The sequence below is a fragment of the Conger conger genome, chromosome 3 (genome assembly GCF_963514075.1).
Source record: "Conger conger chromosome 3, fConCon1.1, whole genome shotgun sequence".
Classification (NCBI taxonomy): Eukaryota; Metazoa; Chordata; class Actinopteri; order Anguilliformes; family Congridae; genus Conger; species Conger conger.
Window position 1 is genome coordinate 59,341,798 of NC_083762.1, and position 17,431 is coordinate 59,359,228.

The following is a 17,431-nucleotide window of genomic DNA, read 5'->3' on the forward strand; positions in this document are numbered from 1 at the left end:
ATGACTGTTGTTTGTGCAGCAGAATACTGAATTGGGTCTAGGTGTATAGGGTAATTGTTAGTCTGGGACAGATGGTAAACTTGTTTATGTGAATAAGAAATATTTTAAAGGGCCCTGTGCAAAAGCTTGGGAACCCTTTTGGATTATTCTTTGTTACTTTTTTAGAAAGATGATTACTGAGGCCCAGATCCAGGTGATTTACTTGTTAGGGCTTCAATGAGTTGGGTGAGTATAATTTCAGGATTGAATTCACATCACTGCAAAAGAGCCTAAGAAAGAGTAGCAAAAACAGGTCTAGCTGTTCACAACAATACGGCCTCAACACAAAATTAAACGTCTGAAAAACAAAATTGAGAAGCCTGAGCATTTTGGAAGAATGTGTAACTTTTTGGCCACCACCAAAGAAGATATGTTTGAAGAAAAAAAGGTGGAGCCTTAGAGAAGAGCACCTCCACAACTGTGAAGCATGGAGGTTGATCCATTATGCTTTGGGGTTGTGTGGCAGCTAGGGGCACAGGAAATATTGAGTGGAAGGAAGAATGGATTCCATCAAATATTAAGAAATTCTAGAGGCTAATGTTCAAAGGTCAGTCCAGACATTTAAGTTGAAGAGATGTTGGGTATTCTAGCAAGACAATGATCCAAAGCATACCTCGAAGTCAACCATGGTTTTGGAATGGTCACCACAGTCCCCAGAGTTGAATATGATTGAAATCACTCTTCAGATTCTTCAAACATGCCATACATGCAAGGAGGCCGAAGAATATTTCTGACCTAGAGGTGTTCTGCCAAGAAGAATGGGGAAAAATGGGGAAAAATTGAAAGACACTTTCAGCATTTACAAGCTGTTATAGGTGTCCGAGGAGGTGTTACAAAGTACTGACAGGGCTCCCAAGCTTTTGCACAGGGCCTTTTTCCTCTTTTTATTATTTTGAAACTGTAAACAATTGAAATTAAAATTGAAGAAATGTTTCATATTTAATGTTTTACCATTTAGAGGTCAGGTTCGCTTCTGTTCACTTAATCACTTTGACATTAATTGTAAGGCTTTTTGACCAGGGCTGCCCAGATTCTTGCACACCACTGTCCACATGCACACTCACACACACACACACACACACACACACACACACACACACACACACACACACACCTCCCCCCACTCTCTCTCTCTGGCCCCCCCACAGTAACCCCCCCCCCCCTCCCGATGTGTCCTCTCTTTCAGCCTCGCCAGCGGTCCCCCAGACCTGAGGTGCTGCCTTCTTCACCAGAAGCTGCAGGTGAGCTCAGAGCTCTTGATTGCGCAGGCGGCCATTTGCGTTGGCATTTGCTTCGTTGTCCCGGGTGACGGCTGCTCTGGGAGTCTGCGGCACTGCTATAAACGGAACTGTTTGCTGTTTTTTTTATTTATTAATTTATTTTTTGTTTAGTTTCTTTTTTCCACCCACGCCGTGCCTCCAGAGAGACGAGGTGGTAATAAAGTCTCTGAGAAAAACTGATATCTACCCCCCCTGCCCGGCAACAGAGGACCGCCTCTTTATCTACATTTCCTTTAATAGGAAGCACCTACACGGCGGCAGCTGTGTGCGTCGTTCATAACCTGCGAATTTGCCCTGTTTGTTATACGACTCCCCAGGGCCCATGTCTTCTTATTTATAAATGTGGTGGGTAGAGCTTTCTCTCTCCGGCAGCAAAAGAATTAACATGTTTTTTTTATTTATTAAAAAAAGCCTACTAGATTTATTTGTTTCACAAATGCGTGTTTCAGCTAACGCTCAGTCTGTGTTCAAGCATTATTCATAATTACCCTAACTCATAAATTGCTCTCACCCATGGCGACTTGTCGAGCAAACATTTTACTCGTGATCTGTTTGTTCGGCTGGATGTTTGCCAGAGCAGTAGCAGCAACCCGGTGGGCCTACCGCTTTCTAGAACCTTCTCTGCCGTGCAGCCCAGACACCCGTGAAAACCGCCAGCCCCATTGTGAGAGTGGAGCTCATCGTGCCCTGGAGTGCGCAGCTCTGGAGGGCAGGGGGCCGAGGGGGCAGAGGTACTCTGCAGATTTTGCGGAGGCGGCAGGCAGAGTGGTGGGAGAGATGGTTCCGGGGGGTTTTAAACTCCACTGGCGCTGAGAATGTGAAGGAAAAAAAGGAATGGAGAAAATCAGCGAGGAACCCACACCAATAATGCTGTACAGGCAATGTAGAAACGACCGTGGTGATTGGCGGACATTCCTGATCCCCACAGTACAGCCTGGAAATGTCCATCAATCGCCAGTGGTGGTGTTCTGTTGGTTGAAACCCTTGTACTGTGTGATTGGTAGAACTCATCTCTATACAGGTGTAAAATGGCTGCCGTTGCATCACCCAGATGGGTGCTGCACATTGGTGGTAGTTGAGGCGAGTTCCCCCTCATCACTGTAAAAGCGCTTTGAGTGTTTGGGAAGCCCTATATAAATGTAACCATCTATCTATCGTTCTGTTTCCTGTTTGCATTACATTACATTAATGGCATTTGGCAGACCAATCCAGAGTGATGTACAGTTGATTAGACTAAGCGGGAGACAATCCTCCCCTGGAGCAATGCAGGGTTAAGGGCCTTGCTAAAGGGCCCAATGGCTGTGCGGGTCTTACGGTGGTTACACTGGGGATCGAACCACCGACCTTGCGGGGTCCCAGTCACGTTAACCACTACGCTACAGGCCGCCCTTTTGCAAGGTGACAACGCTGTGTCTGACCTGTCGTAGCCCTGCTTTATTTTCCCTGCTGACCCAACTGTCCCGTGTCCCTCCCTCATCCCTGCCTGCAGATGCTCAACTGTTGCATCGAGAGGAAGAGGAGCAGGGACGAATTACGGAAGGGCGGCGCGGGCACGGAGACGGGGCGGGAGAGGAAAGTGTCGGGGTGTGAAAACGGGCGCCTGGGGTCGGCGGAGGGGGCCGAGGCCTCCTTCGGGAAGTCGTGGGACTCGTGGAGCGACAGCGAGGACGAGTTCTTCGAGTGCCTGAGCGACACTGAGGAGCTGAAGGAGGCCCCGCCCGACGGGGGGAAGACCGGGGCCAAGCTGAAGCCGGAGGGCCGCCTACACCCCCACGGCAAGCTGACCCTGCTCAACTCCAGCGAGCCCCTCTACATCCCTGTCACGCAGGTCGGTGCACCTTCCTCACCTGACCCACCCATAGATTCACTGTGACTGTGTTCATCAATATATCTTTATTATATAACTTTAGACTGAAGCTCTTTTCAGTTGCTCTTAACTGGATGTTCTCCATTACTGCAAGCTATCCTAACGCCTTCCACCCTAGCAACATCCCTACTGGCTAACCTAGTACCAAAATACAATTGGATTCAAATACTCTTCTGCGCTTTACTTGGCTTGTCTGGTTGGAACCTATGAAATACGCTCAGAAAGTGCCAACCCCGCCTTCCGGTCCTCTTTTTGGCTCAATTGCTCAAGACAAGATCAGTCGAGCAGAGAAAAGTATTTGAATCTAGGTTTGGTACAAACCCTAAACCCATAAAAATACCATAACCTCAATTGGTTTAAACGGTGGGAGTGCTATGAGGTGGGGACTGTGGGTGACGTAGTGCATTCCTACATTTGTCACTTTTCTGTCTGAGGACAACAGCACTCTAATTTCAGGGGTTTAAGTAGGCACCGTGCAACTCGGGAATTTGAAAGCAGGATATGGATGATGTGTCAAGTTTTTAGCTACCACTTCTATTTCTCACAATAGTCGTTGCCTTTGTGTTTCTTACGCAACACGGCTACCCTGCGCCATTGTGTTATGACAGTGTATGCTCAGGAGTGGCTGTTGCCAATGTGGCGTATCACTAGGTTTGCTGTAGTCTGTCGCGTAAAGTAGCTGTCTGCTCTGCACTCTCAAATATTTCTGTTGAAAATACTGGTTTTATTTCTATTGTAATCGTGCATCAACCCCCCTTGTAAAAACATAATGCAACCACCTCCCCCCCCAGTTAATTTTTCTGGTGGCAACTCCTGCAACACGGCTGCTTTGGCGACCGACACAGCCGTGACTGTCATGCATGACAGGACCGTGCGATACTGTGACGGCCCTGGGTTAACTTCACCGCGACTGTCAGCGTGTTTAAACCTGAGTGGTGCAGCCATTTTAAATGCGAGTCCTCCTCTGCTGCTGCCATTTTATAATGATGCGGACGGCTCAGGTCTCACCTTCCCACGGTTTAATTAGCCTGCTGCTAACGTGTTATTCGCTTTGCTTGTCTGCACTTTTTATTCTGTCTCAAGAGTGCAGATAATGGCTCCACAGGCCTCCAGACCCTGCGTTTCATTACTACCTGCTTGAGAGGGATTTATTCGGCTCGTGGTGTTCTGCACATTAGTACACTTCTGTGTCAGGACACAGGGCTAATTACAAACACTTACGTTACGGTGGGGTTTTCCCCTCCCTATAAGTGCATTATGTAGGTATTAGACAGGGACCGGATCTGGGGGTTAGCTTCCTATTATGGTTGTTGATAGCATTACAATTCTTGAATCTTGTATTTAGAGGTATTTCCATCAAAAGCCACACTCCCTTTTATAAGATATCAAAAATCTGATACTGTACATTTTATACCTTGGTCTATGGATAATAATAATAATATATAATTATTATTAATAATAATAATAATATTTCTAACAAGTTTCATGGAGATTGGTCAAATCTGCTTTTGTTTTTAAAAAAAGAAAGAAAAATGGCAGAAAATCTAAGTAGGTAGAGCTGATAGGTCCTTGAGATTAATAGTACAACCAACGATAAGAATAAGGTGCCTTCACACTGCTCGGCCCCCTAATAATAACAATGGTTGTTCATATATTGATTTTGTTTTCTTCAATAACCGGTTACAGCCCGGTTTTGTGTTGTGTATTGCAGTGGGTCTTATTAAAGGGCTGCTCTACTGAAATAGGCCTTATTAAAGGGCGGCTCTACTGAAATGGGTCTTATTAAAGGGCTGCTCTACTGAAATGGGTCTTATTAAAGGGCGGCTCTACTGAAATGGGTCTTATTAAAGGGCAGCTCTACTGAAATGGGTCTTATTAAAGGGTGGCTCTACTGAAATGGGTCTTATTAAAGGGCGGCTCAACTGAAATGGGTCTTATTAAAGGGCTCCTCTACTGAAATGGGTCTTATTAAAGGGCGGCTCAACTGAAATGGGTCTTATTAAAGGGCTCCTCTACTGAAATGGGTCTTATTAAAGGGCGGCTCTACTGAAATGGGTCTTATTAAAGGGCGGCTCTACTGAAATGGGTCTTATTAAAGGGCGGTTCTACTGAAATGGGTCTTATTAAAGGGCGGCTCTACTGAAATGGGTCGTATTAAAGGGCGGCTCTACTGAAATGGGTCGTATTAAAGGGCGGCTCTACTGAAATGGGTCTTAAAGGGCGGCTCTACTGAAATGGGTCTTATTAAAGGGCGGCTCTACTGAAATAGGTCTTATTTTAAGGGCTGCTCTACTGAAATGGGTCTTATTAAAGGGTGACTCTACTGAAATAGGTCTTATTAAAGGGCTGCTCTACTGAAATAGGTCTTATTAAAGGGCGGCTCTACTGAAATGGGTCTTATTAAAGGGCGGCTCTACTGAAATGGGTCTTATTAAAGGGCTCCTCTACTGAAATGGGTCTTATTAAAGGGCGGCTCTACTGAAATGGGTCTTATTAAAGGGCGGCTCTACTGAAATGGGTCTTATTTTAAGGGCTGCTCTACTGAAATGGGTCTTATTAAAGGGCGGCTCTACTGAAATAGGTTGCATTAAAGGGCTGCTCTACTGAAATAGGTTGTATTAAAGGGCTGCTCTACTGAAATGGGTCTTATTAAAGGGCTGCTCTACTGAAATGGGTCTTATTAAAGGGCGGCTCTACTGAAATGGGTCTTATTAAAGGGCGGCTCTACTGAAATTGGTCGTATTAAAGGGCTGCTCTACTGAAATGGGTCGTATTAAAGGGCTGCTCTACTGAAATGGGTCTTATTAAAGGGCGGCTCTACTGAAATGGGTCTTAAAGGGTGGCTCTACTGAAATGGGTCTTATTAAAGGGCGGCTCTACTGAAATAGGTCTTATTTTAAGGGCTGCTCTACTGAAATGGGTCTTATTAAAGGGCGACTCTACTGAAATAGGTCTTATTAAAGGGCTGCTCTACTGAAATGGGTCGTATTAAAGGGATGCTTCTCCATCTGTTCAGACCGGCCGAGTTCATTAGCGGGTTATGGGCTGTCAGCCATCGCACAGCCGCTCACGCCTCCACACCCTGACATTGGACCAGGGATTGGGCCAGCTGTGCTGTCAGCACAGAGAACACACCAAAGCACATACGCTCAGGCATACAGTACGCACACATATATATATATATATATATATATATATATATATATATATATATATATATATATATATATATACACGCACACTCACGCACTTCTTCTCACTCGTGTATACACACACGCTCTCACTCGCAAACACACACTCCCTCATGTGCACACAGACAGACACAGAGACATGCACACATGCATAAACACACTCGCACTCGTTTTGGCTCTCGCGCACACACACACACATACACACAGACCGACAGATACAGAGAAACGCATGCAAAAATACACATGCATACACACGCATACACACACATCCACATACATACATACACACACACAGAGATGGACAGACACAAAGACACCACACACACACACACACACACACCTGATGAGCTTCTCCTTCCTCCCCAGGAGCCAGCACCCATGACCGAGGACCTGCTGGAGGAGCAGTCGGAGGTTCTGGCCAAACTGGGCACGTCGGCGGAAGGGGCCCACCTGAGGGCCCGCATGCAGAGCGCCTGTCTGCTCTCCGACATGGAGTCCTTCAAGGTCAGGGGTCAGGGGTCATTCACTTGGGGTCAGTCGCTTACTGCAAACTGGGGAGAGCCGCTCCGCTGCCTCCATGGCGATCGATAGCGGCATCAGACCATGCCGTTAGCCATCAGTACCAAGAGACTTGGCATGTGTACCGCGGGGTCTGGAATAACAGCCTTATCATTTTCAATGGCTTCTCTGCTTTAAATTATAGCTGACAGGGGGGGGCTTAGAGAACAATCTTATTTGTAAGGGATTACTGAGTATTGGTATGTAGCACCAACTTTAAATGTACAATCTGCGCTGTAAAAATGACTGATTCGATGCTTAAACGCAGAGAAGACGAATGCGACAACGCTGACACCCAACGTCCTTCATTGCCGTCATAAATCTTTGTTTAGCAGAGCCACATCAATCTTTCAGTTACCTAATCAATACTAACACGCCTCACTGAGACCGGTTTCCTTTCGTACCAGCAAGTAGAAATATAGAGCCAGAATGGCTTTGTGCTGTCAAAGAAATATACATTAGTCTCCAAAGAACGGAGGAGAAAAAAAGCCGGGTTTGTAGATTGCATCTTGACAAAAGTAAAGCAACATAAATGAGTGTGTCAGAGATTGGGAGACTTATGAATTATGAATGTTCAGTATTCTTTTTCTTTATCTGTCACCTTTGGAAGTTGGCTCTTTAGAGTTGTCATTATCCACCAAGCACCAAGCACGAAAACATGCTGCCTGTGTCTTTAAGGACTGATTTGGGGTGTTTTTAGCTCTTTTCCGAGTGTTTCTATGTAGCTTGGGCTGTGCGATATAGCTATCACGGTGAATTGAATCGTTTTTTTTGCACAATAAGAACCATCTTTGGTAGGTGGTGGTAGGTTTTGGTCTTTAATAATACTCGATACGGTAACACATCTCCAAACTTCAGTGAAATGAAGGAAGAGAAAAATCATCACTTGTATCTATTCAATGTTGGTTAACTTACCTATTAGTTTAGAAAAAAAACATTGCTTATGTTTTTGCTCTTTTTCCTTGTAGTCATGATTTTATCTACCACATTGAAACGGCATGGCCATGCTGTCATGTCAATATTGAAAATATACGAGTGACGTTTTTTCACCCGGAAGCATTTCACTTTGACTATGAAAATTGGAGGTGTGCTACCGCCTCAGGTATGATTCAATAAAAAAAGACTGAAAGAAGTGCAACACCGCATGCCGGAGATAGTTGTTACTGCGCTTACAAAAATAATAATAATAACGTTATACCATGATGGCGATATCACCCTGCCCTATGTAGCTCCAGCTGGCTTCAGTTTAACAGCTGGCGAACTTGCCGGAGTCGGGTTCGATTTGCTGGGTACCTCTGAAATGTCCCCTAACATACCCCTCTTATCAGCGAAAAAAATACTGCCTCAGTTAGTGGTTCTTCTGGAAGGTTCTGCTTATGCAGGTGTTCACAAATGCCCCCCTTAGCTGAAGGTGGCCCCCTTAAATTTAGCCTGAGTGCCATGTACGATCGTGCTTAGCAAAGCACAATCTGGCATTTTGGTTTTAATCATCAACTCCCTCTGGGCTAAAGTGCTGAGTGTGGATATGATGAATTGTATGACGTGTGCCCCCCCCCCCAACCCCCCCTACATGCACACGTAGACGCACTCATAAGTAGACACTCAGCCTTAAACGCACCCACATAATCATAAGCGCACACAGTCGCTCACTCATAAGTACGCTCACACACACACACACACACACACACACAAACACACACTTCATTCAAGCACCACTCGTGCCCTCCCCCTCACTCCCCCTGCTTTCCTAGCCTTTTGTGCGCCGCCATTTCTAACAAGCAGCTGCTCTGTCGTGATGTTGCACGACAAGCGCTCCGTTCTCACGTTCACTCGTTCCCTCTCTCCACTTCGGTTTTCTCCGAGTTCATTAATTTCCTTTCCTTTCCTGGGTACACTCATTATCGGCTGTGAAGACACCAAGGCCTTCTGAAGCCTAGTTAAAGGTCAGGCGTTAAATGTAACCAAGATTTTTCGTTGGTTCATTAACGGAACAGCAGTCTGGCACATCCGCTTCTTTCTCGCGGCGTGCCGGATTTATTTTCTGACGTCTACGCGTGATTGAACATTTTAAAGAAACTATCACTGAATTTCTCATTATTGCCGGTTATCTCGCAATAAAATGCAGCAATGGGATCTGATGAAATCATTAACTGTGGGACCATGAAAGAAAGATTTAACATCAGCATGACATCTGCAGATTGCTTAAAGATGAGTTTGTACAGGGGAAAAAAATAGGTTTTGGAACGGAAGATCATAATGGTGAATCCCCAACACATAAAGAATCCCCAGGCAAAACATGATCTGAATTATTATTTTATATCTGCAAACAGTGCAGTGCAGTTACGACAGAGATCAACAACATGCTGCTTTCTTCCCCTGCAAATTGTTTCTTCTTTAGCAAAAGTAAGCTTGTGCTGTAGCTATCTTGACAATCTATGATTATCTATATCTATAATTACCGAGCACAGAAAAGTATCTGAATCCAAAACAATTGCAGATTGCAGATTTGACCCAGTTTCATGTTTTTGGCAGATGGACTTTTCTCTTTTTAAATTCTGATTCTGACAGGCTTTTATTTTTGGTTGCCACTCTGACCTGTCCTGTCTGTTTTCTGTCCAGGCAGCCAATCCGGGCTGCTCGCTGGAGGACTTTGTGCGGTGGTACTCCCCGAGGGACTATGTGGAGGAGGAGGTGACCGACGAAAACGGTGAGACCGTAGTCAAGGGCGACCTGAGTGCCAGGATGAAGATACCGGGGAACATGTGGGTGGAGGCCTGGGAGACCGCCAAAGCCACGCCCGTGCGTCGCCAACGCAGGCTTTTCGATGACACTAAGGAGGCGGAGAAGGTATAGTGTGTGTGTGTGTGTGTGTGTGTGTGTGTGTATGTGTGTGTGTGTGTATGTGTGTGTGTGTGTGTGTGTGTGTGTGTGTGTGCGTGCGCATGTATTTGGGGGGGTCTATGTGTGTGTGTTCAATTCAATTTTATTTCTGTAGTGCTTTTCACAGTGGAATGACAGAAAGAAGCTTCACAATAGCTGAACTAATTTCTGCTATCTGACTGTGATTTCACCAGTTGGTATATATAGACCTCGTACATGTTATCCTCCTAAATTAACCTTAAACCTAGGTTTTTGCAGGTCTGTGCTTAAGACGCTGTTGTCCCAGCAACAAACCCGTCTATTTAACATCTGGGTTGTCTGCAACCCCTTACAGCAAAATCCATGTTTACACCGTGTGTATAAATAGAAACAAAATATAACCATGATTCAAGGAAACTACTGTAGTAAACAAAAGTAAATAAAAGTAGGAAATATCAGCCCTTAGCCCCCAAATAGCATATGAGGTAAACGACTCCCTTGTAAACCCTCAAACAGTGGTGATAAAAAGAAAACTCCCAGATGGGAAGAAATCTCGAGAAGAATCCGGCTATAGGGGGATGCCCATCCTCCGCTGGCTGATAGGTTAAGATGATGACGGTGTAGGTATTAAGATGGCAAGGTAATCTACAGTCCATAGGATGGATGTGGAGTATGCAGTGCGTACTTGTGTATGCATGTGTTTGTGTAGGTAAGCATGTATGTGTGCATCTGTTCAGATGTGTGTGGTTTCTGGGAGAACATAGAGGAACATTGAAGGTCTTGTATGTTATTTAAGGGTCCCCTTTGGTCTCCGCGGTATTCCCTAGCAACAGGAACCGATGAAGGTCGCTTCTGCTCACCTGCAGCTTGTTGCTGATCCTACAGTGGCACACAAGTGCTGGGAGAGCCTGTACATACAGCTTCAGGGGGATCTGTTTGTAGGTTCCGTGAATCAGCCAATCACGGCTCAGAATGAAAGTGGGCCAGAACACAAAACATTGCAAGGTGTGCCCCTGCCATTGGTTTGTTCCCGTGCTCTTTGAGTTTGGGAGCTGGGGAATCCTTATTTGGCGTGAAGGTCATTATTCGCTATGTCCTTCGTCCTTCTGTCGCTCTTTAGAGGAAACTCCAGGTGCAGGATTTCTTCTGAATTAATTTTGTGATTTAAAATTTTTTCTCTCCTTCAATAAGTTGTCCTTTGAGATACATATTTTTCCAGTCCTTTGATGGCAGTCAAGATCACCGCCGTAAAGAGGTCATTTGGTTTCAAAAACAGTTGTATGTCCTTTCAAAGAGAGCCTGGGGGGGTTAGGCTTACAAGGGGGAAAAAAAGACCTTTGCAGCCGCTACTAAATGTATTTTATGACTGTCCCCATTTTGTTTTATCGGAGGCCGTGTGGTGACTTTGACCAGAAGGTTGTGGATTCACAATGTGGGTATGGCACTCCTGGCCTGCAGGTCTGTAGAGAAAGGTGGATTGAATTAAAATGACAAAAAAAGAGGGTTTTTCATGTTGCTTGTCTGGAATAGCCTCTACTTCCTGTGTGTCATATTTAAGTGTCTTGCACTTTGAAGAATGACGGACCCCCTAGTTTTAGTACCTGCATTTAAAACGCGGTTCTGGCTGACAGTCATCAACTGTATACATCTCGACAGCTGCCACCTGTCAACAGAGAGCTCATTCAAGGTGTCAGTCGCTGTCTTACTCTCATTAAAAGTTGCCCTTCAAAACTGAAATGGAATAAAGTGAGCAAGACTGCTAAGGAATTTGGTCTAACAGGATAGCCCCATAGAGGCATTATTTATACAGTATTTGTTCATTTTAGCGACCGTCAGACCCGTCGTGCTATGCTGGCAGCACTGTCAGTGTAAGTGCAGTTCAATCACACGTGAGGGTGTTAAAAATGAGTGATGTAACCGCCCCACAGGGAGTGTCTTTTGTTGGAAATTTTGGTCTGTAGTAAATGGAGCTTATTCTCCTGCTAAGTCATGGTTTGCTATGAAGACAGCAAAGGACAACTTCAAATCAATTGCACTTAAGATGGAACAAAAACAGTAAAGCATTTTATTCAGACCATGTTCTGCAGTTCATTCTCAGAGCACCTTCGGTTGAAACCAGAGGTAGAAAATCCTGCTTCAGAAAGCAAAGGTCCTCCCCAGTATTTAGTTCCAATTACCTGGATTTTGTAATTAGCACAATATTTCAGCCAGGCAGTTGAACTTATTAGTGAAATCAGCTGGCTGAGATCATAGGTGGAAGAAACGAATGGCTGGACTTTTTACCTCTGGTTGAAACACCTTTTTGTGTCTGCTCTTCAGGACTTTTATCTTCTCTTGTCTTTGTAAGTATGAAAAAGGTTGGCAAGTCTCTGCCAGACCTGTGTTGGATTCAAATACTTTTCTGTGCTCGATTGATCTTGCCTGGTGCAATTGAGCCAACCAAGAGGACCAGAAGGCGGGGCTGGCACTTTCTGAGAGTATTTAATAGATTCCAATACACCAGACAAGCTCGGTAAAGTGTAGAAAGATATTTGAATCCAAAACAATTGCGTTTTTTTTCACCCAGGTCTGGTCTCTGCCCTAATCATGAGGAACACATTCCATTACATTACATTACGTGGCATTTAGCAGACGCTCTTATTCAGAGCGACGTACAACAAAGTGCAAACACAAGAACAAGTGCAAAAGTGGACCTGAGAGGACAGTACACCAGTACACAGTACACCACCTCGCAGTGCGTAATGAGAGCTTGTTGTTGGTTCCCAGGTGCTGCACTACCTAGCGGTACAGAAGCCAGCCGACCTGACCCAACACCTGCTGCCCTGCGTGTTGCAGGCTGCCGTTCTCAAAATGAAAGACGAGGGTGAGTGCTCCAGTCGCTGTCAGTCACCCCATGTAGTTCGTGTCCTTGTTTGGAGTTCTCAGGTGGCCTTGTCGTAATGAAGTGCAGAAGTGCAGATCGGGGTGGCGTGGTGCCCCTGTGGTGTTGAATTCCGACCGTGCCGGTGGTGACGGTTCGTACCGAGCAGACCGTAATTAGACCTGGCATCACTCCGGGAGACCCGGTCAGCGGGAATCTGTGTTGGATGACAGAGCCGTTCCTTCACAGTAGTGGAACCAATTTGGGCTTCAGGTGGCCATAGTGTGGGACTGTCTCTCCTAAAACACGATGCTGTCAGTATCTCCTCGAGCGTGGAGCTCACCTGTGACCTTTTATCTCCCACAGAGTCGTCCGAGGACATTCCTTCTGTGCGCAAAGCGGTCCAGCAAGTTGTCTCCCACTCCAGTAAACTCCTGCGTCACCCCAACCCTGACAACAAAAAGCTGGAGGTGAGCCCCCTGGTGATGGTTAAGGATCCAAAGCGCTGTGCAGTTGATGCTTGTCATTCACCCATTCATACACACACTCACACACACACCAATGGTGATTGGCTGCCATGCAAGGTACCAACCAGCTCGTCAGGAGCATTCAGGGGTTAGGTGTCTTGCTCGGGGACACTTCCACACAGCCCGGGTGGGGGATCGAACCGGCAACTTTCTGACTGCCAGACTCTGCTCTTACTGCTTGAACCAATGTCACCCCATGTCGGCTTAAGAGGTCAGGAGTGTAGAACCTCATCAAACGTCCACAAATTTCCACAATGGAGTTTTCTATTCCAGGATCCATTTATGAGACACAAATGTTCCTTCATCATATTGGAGGAAAATTAAAACCTTTCAATTATTTGAACATTGTGTTTTGATGTGCTTGATGATAACTTTTTAATGAGGTTTTGATTGATTAGCATAATTTTAAAACTCACGTTATTTTAAAGTTCATGAAAAGAAGCGTTTGCTTATCAGCATATACGTCAAGTAACAAGCATCAGATGTTGACTTCAGTTTCCAAAATATGTCACAAAATGACCAGTGCTAAGAAGACCGATCAAGCCTGGTGCCAGGTGCATTTGAGGCAACCAAGAGGACCAGAAGGTGGGGTTTGCGCTTTATTTCATAGGTTTTTCATTGGTTTCAATACACCAGACAAGCTCAGAAAAGCATGAAAAAGTATTTGAATGAAAGACGATATTGACCCAGGTCTCACAGATGAGGGGCAGCTGAGATGCACTTCAGCAGCAGGAATCGGTGACGCTGCAGCAGACTCACCCTTTCTCCTCCCCTGGCAGGACGTTATTAACCAGCTCATGGAGATGGAGGCTGTGGTGGCCCGTGCCCGCTCGCTGAAGGCCAAGTTTGGGCTCGGGAAGGGCGAGAGGGGGGATGATACGGAGGACCTGGAGAGGTAAGGGGGGGGGATCCTGGGTGAACCTACAACAGCACGCCAAACTTAACGGAATAAGCTTTTTAACCACTGCCAACCATCCGTGCTTCAATTGGCCACCGAATCTGTGAATACAGGTAGATGGGCTATGCACTGCACACTAAGAGTTTGAGAACTACATTTGTTCTGTTGGTGGAATATAGAGACATGTGGTTAGACAGACTGGCTGCAGTGTGATACAGTGATTGACTGGCAGACAGACTGGCTGCAGTGTGATACATTGATTGACCGGCTTTGGTGTGATAGTGATTGACTGGTGGTGTGGTACAGTAGTTATGGAGCCATATTATTACACCGTCTTCTGTTCTGCTGCAAGGTACTGTATTGCCATGGAAACCTTGGTAATGATAATCAACCTGAATATGTTTAGTGTCTGTGCTGAAATTGAGTACACGTCGCCTTAGGTGAGGAAAATAAATGACACGCTAATAAATGATCTTAATGAGGAAATGATTGATTCCTGATTTTTATAAACAGCATGTTGTGTCTGTTTGCTGTCTTCATGAAGCCGAATCCATCTCCCACCCCCCCACCACCCCCATGTTCACTAATCAAAAGTGGATGATGACTGTGGGCCCTTGCTTGACAACACCTCTATATTTGATATACACTATATACACTTAGTGTGCACTTTGTTCGGTACACCTGTTCACCTACTTGTTAATGCAAACTTCTTATCTGCAAATCATGTGGCAACAACTCAATGCATGAGAGTTTGTAAAAATTCTTAAGTTCAGTTGTTGTTCCCACTAAATATCAGAAGTAAAGAGGTAAAGTTTTTATTCAGACCAAATATCGCAATGGGGAAGAAATGTGATTTGAATGACTTTGACCGTGGAATGATTGTTGCTGCCAGGCGCTGTGGTTTGAGTATCTCTGAAACTGCTGATCACTAGAGAATGCTGCTACATCCAGTGAGCAGCAGTTCTGTGAGCAGAAATGCGTTGTTAATAAGAATGGCCAGACTAGTTCAAGTTGACAGGAAGGTGACAGTAATGAAAATTACAACACATTACAACAGTGGTATGTAGAAGAGCATCAGTAAAAACACAACGCGTTGAACCTTGAAGTGGATGGGCTTCAGCATCAGAAGTCAAATAAGGCCAAAAAAGAAGTTTAATAATAAAGTCTTCTCTAAGTGCATGTTTGAATTACAAATTCCAAAAGGGGGAATTAACAAACTTTTAAATTCAGATGCTTACTAAGAAAAACTCCATTCTGGTGGAGGGTCAACCAAAGTCATGGTCTGAAAGAATATGACTTAATTTTAGCAAAGGTTTCACATAAGAGCATGTCTTTAACCACTGAATTTGATTTGAAGTGGAATTTTGCTGCTGTGGCCGAAAGCCTAATGGTAGTTTGGTCCTGAGTGCTGGACCGCAGGTGCAGAGAGACGGGAATTGTATGACGGGGGCAGAGAGAGCACGTCAGAAAGTGTGAGGTGTTCATTAAAGACCAGGGCACCTTATTCACACTGTTGGCACCACTGTCTTGTTAGCAGGCCACTTCTGACCATAGGCGAGAGAGACTTTTAACCCTTTTTTTAAGTGAGTCTGTGCGTTTTGGCAGTTGAATGTTTATTTTTATAAGTCTACAGTGTACTTATTGTAAGTGGTGTGACACAGCCCCTCAGATTTTTACAGAGGCCCATCGTGCTCAGACCAGCTGGGATTATAAACTTGTTTAAGATGGTTTGAACTGTGTTTTTCCACTCTTCTACCTGGTCGGTAGCTGGTCGGTAGCTGGTCTGTAGCTGGGCAAACTGGTCAAAGCTGGTTAAGCTGGTGGTCAGCTGGTGGACTCGCTGACTGTATAGGCTGGTCAGCTGGTGAACAGCTGGTTGCCCAGCTAAAAGTGTCAAAAACACATCTTAAACCAGCTTAGGCTTGTTTTAGCAGGTCACCCCTTGCTTCTGAGAATTTCCCTCTGGCATTTTGTTTAGTGCAGGCTCTCAGACGTATAAAGTACATTATGTTTTGTGATTTGTCCCCTCTCTCCACCTCTCTTTCTCTCCAGGTTTGTCAGCTCCCTCCTAGAAGAGCCAGAGGTGATGGTGATTGGTGCTGGTCGTGGGCCTGCTGGCAGCATCATCCACAAGTTATTTGTCAACGCTCAGAGGGTACATGCCCCTGCTCACTTTATTAGTGTTCGGTGTTTGCAGAGATTGCAGTTCTTTCCTTATTGGCCTTTGCTTTCTCTAAACATCCCCATTGGCTTTATACTTTTTCTCTGCCTTTAGTTTTCTATTCTGAATGTGCTGTTACTGAAATATAATTATTTAATGGTCAACTTTAGTAGATTGCAGTTTCCGTCTGTCTTGTCACAAACCACCATTTTGCGCGAATTATCCTTAGGAAGGAAATCAAAAATGTATCATTAATTCACAGAATCCTGTGCACAACATTCGTTACAGTGGAACTTCCTGCAACTGACAGTTCTATGGTCTGCCATATAGTTTTCCCAGTATTTAAAGAGATCAAATTAGAAGTTAAAAACCCTAGAAAGAGTATGTTAGCACTTTTTTTGCCATCACAACAAGTGATCACTGTAGGTCTATGAACACACAAATTGGTACAGAAAGTATGGCACAGTACCTTCAAACAGGGCTGAGATATTTGATTGTATTAAGTTCCTCGCATTTGTTGTTATACTGACATGGAACTTTCCCTAATTTGTTCTTGGAGCACTTCACATAATGAGCTGGGAGAAGAGTTTCTCTGTGAACTATGTCTCATTAGCAAGCAAGATGTCTGGTATAAAATTGTTGATAAGTCATTTAGTTAATGTTTAATGAAACATTAATGTGAACACTTCTTGGAAGTTGCATTGTGTCAGATTGAAACTTATTTAAAAAATGCTAAATATTCAAAGTAGATATGAAACTTGCTTTGCAAGGAACACAAGCAATTCAGTGCTAGGCCATGCTGGGAAATTATGTGCTTTATCTATGGATAAGAGTATCCAATTTAAGGAAGTGGGTGTTTTATTGTAAGTTTTTAGCTAAAATTATATTCAAGCCATTCAAGTATATAATTAGCTGTTTGTGTCAATCAAATTGTGAATATAGTTTCAAGCCTGCATTCTTCTGTTCTTGACTTATAAATGGTGGCTTGCTACACAACAGCAGAACGTCTTCCAAATTTCATATAATATGCTTGTCCTAACTTCTGTATGAATCACAATTCTTGTGAACACAGCTTGTGAGTTTATGACATTTCACCTGTCATTTTATCGGTGGATCATTTTTAGTTTTTGTAGTCTCAGCTTGTGAAACAATCGTGTATTTACGTCTTGACGCTTGCAAGATGTTTTACTC

The 17,431-nt window shown here is 44.6% G+C and overlaps 1 protein-coding gene across 2 annotated transcripts in view; it reads left to right on the forward strand.

The window, feature by feature from the left end:
* rab3gap1 (RAB3 GTPase activating protein subunit 1) overlaps nucleotides 1–17,431 on the forward strand; it is a 32,908-nt gene that overhangs the window by 12,259 nt on the left and 3,218 nt on the right. For both annotated transcript variants that reach the window (XM_061236179.1, XM_061236180.1), the window contains exons 16-23: nucleotides 1,226–1,280; nucleotides 2,809–3,147; nucleotides 6,744–6,881; nucleotides 9,555–9,782; nucleotides 12,561–12,657; nucleotides 13,021–13,124; nucleotides 13,961–14,076; nucleotides 16,132–16,234. In XM_061236179.1, coding sequence (XP_061092163.1) covers nucleotides 1,226–1,280; nucleotides 2,809–3,147; nucleotides 6,744–6,881; nucleotides 9,555–9,782; nucleotides 12,561–12,657; nucleotides 13,021–13,124; nucleotides 13,961–14,076; nucleotides 16,132–16,234 — 1,180 coding nt within the window. The remainder of the gene's footprint in view (nucleotides 1–1,225; nucleotides 1,281–2,808; nucleotides 3,148–6,743; nucleotides 6,882–9,554; nucleotides 9,783–12,560; nucleotides 12,658–13,020; nucleotides 13,125–13,960; nucleotides 14,077–16,131; nucleotides 16,235–17,431) is intronic.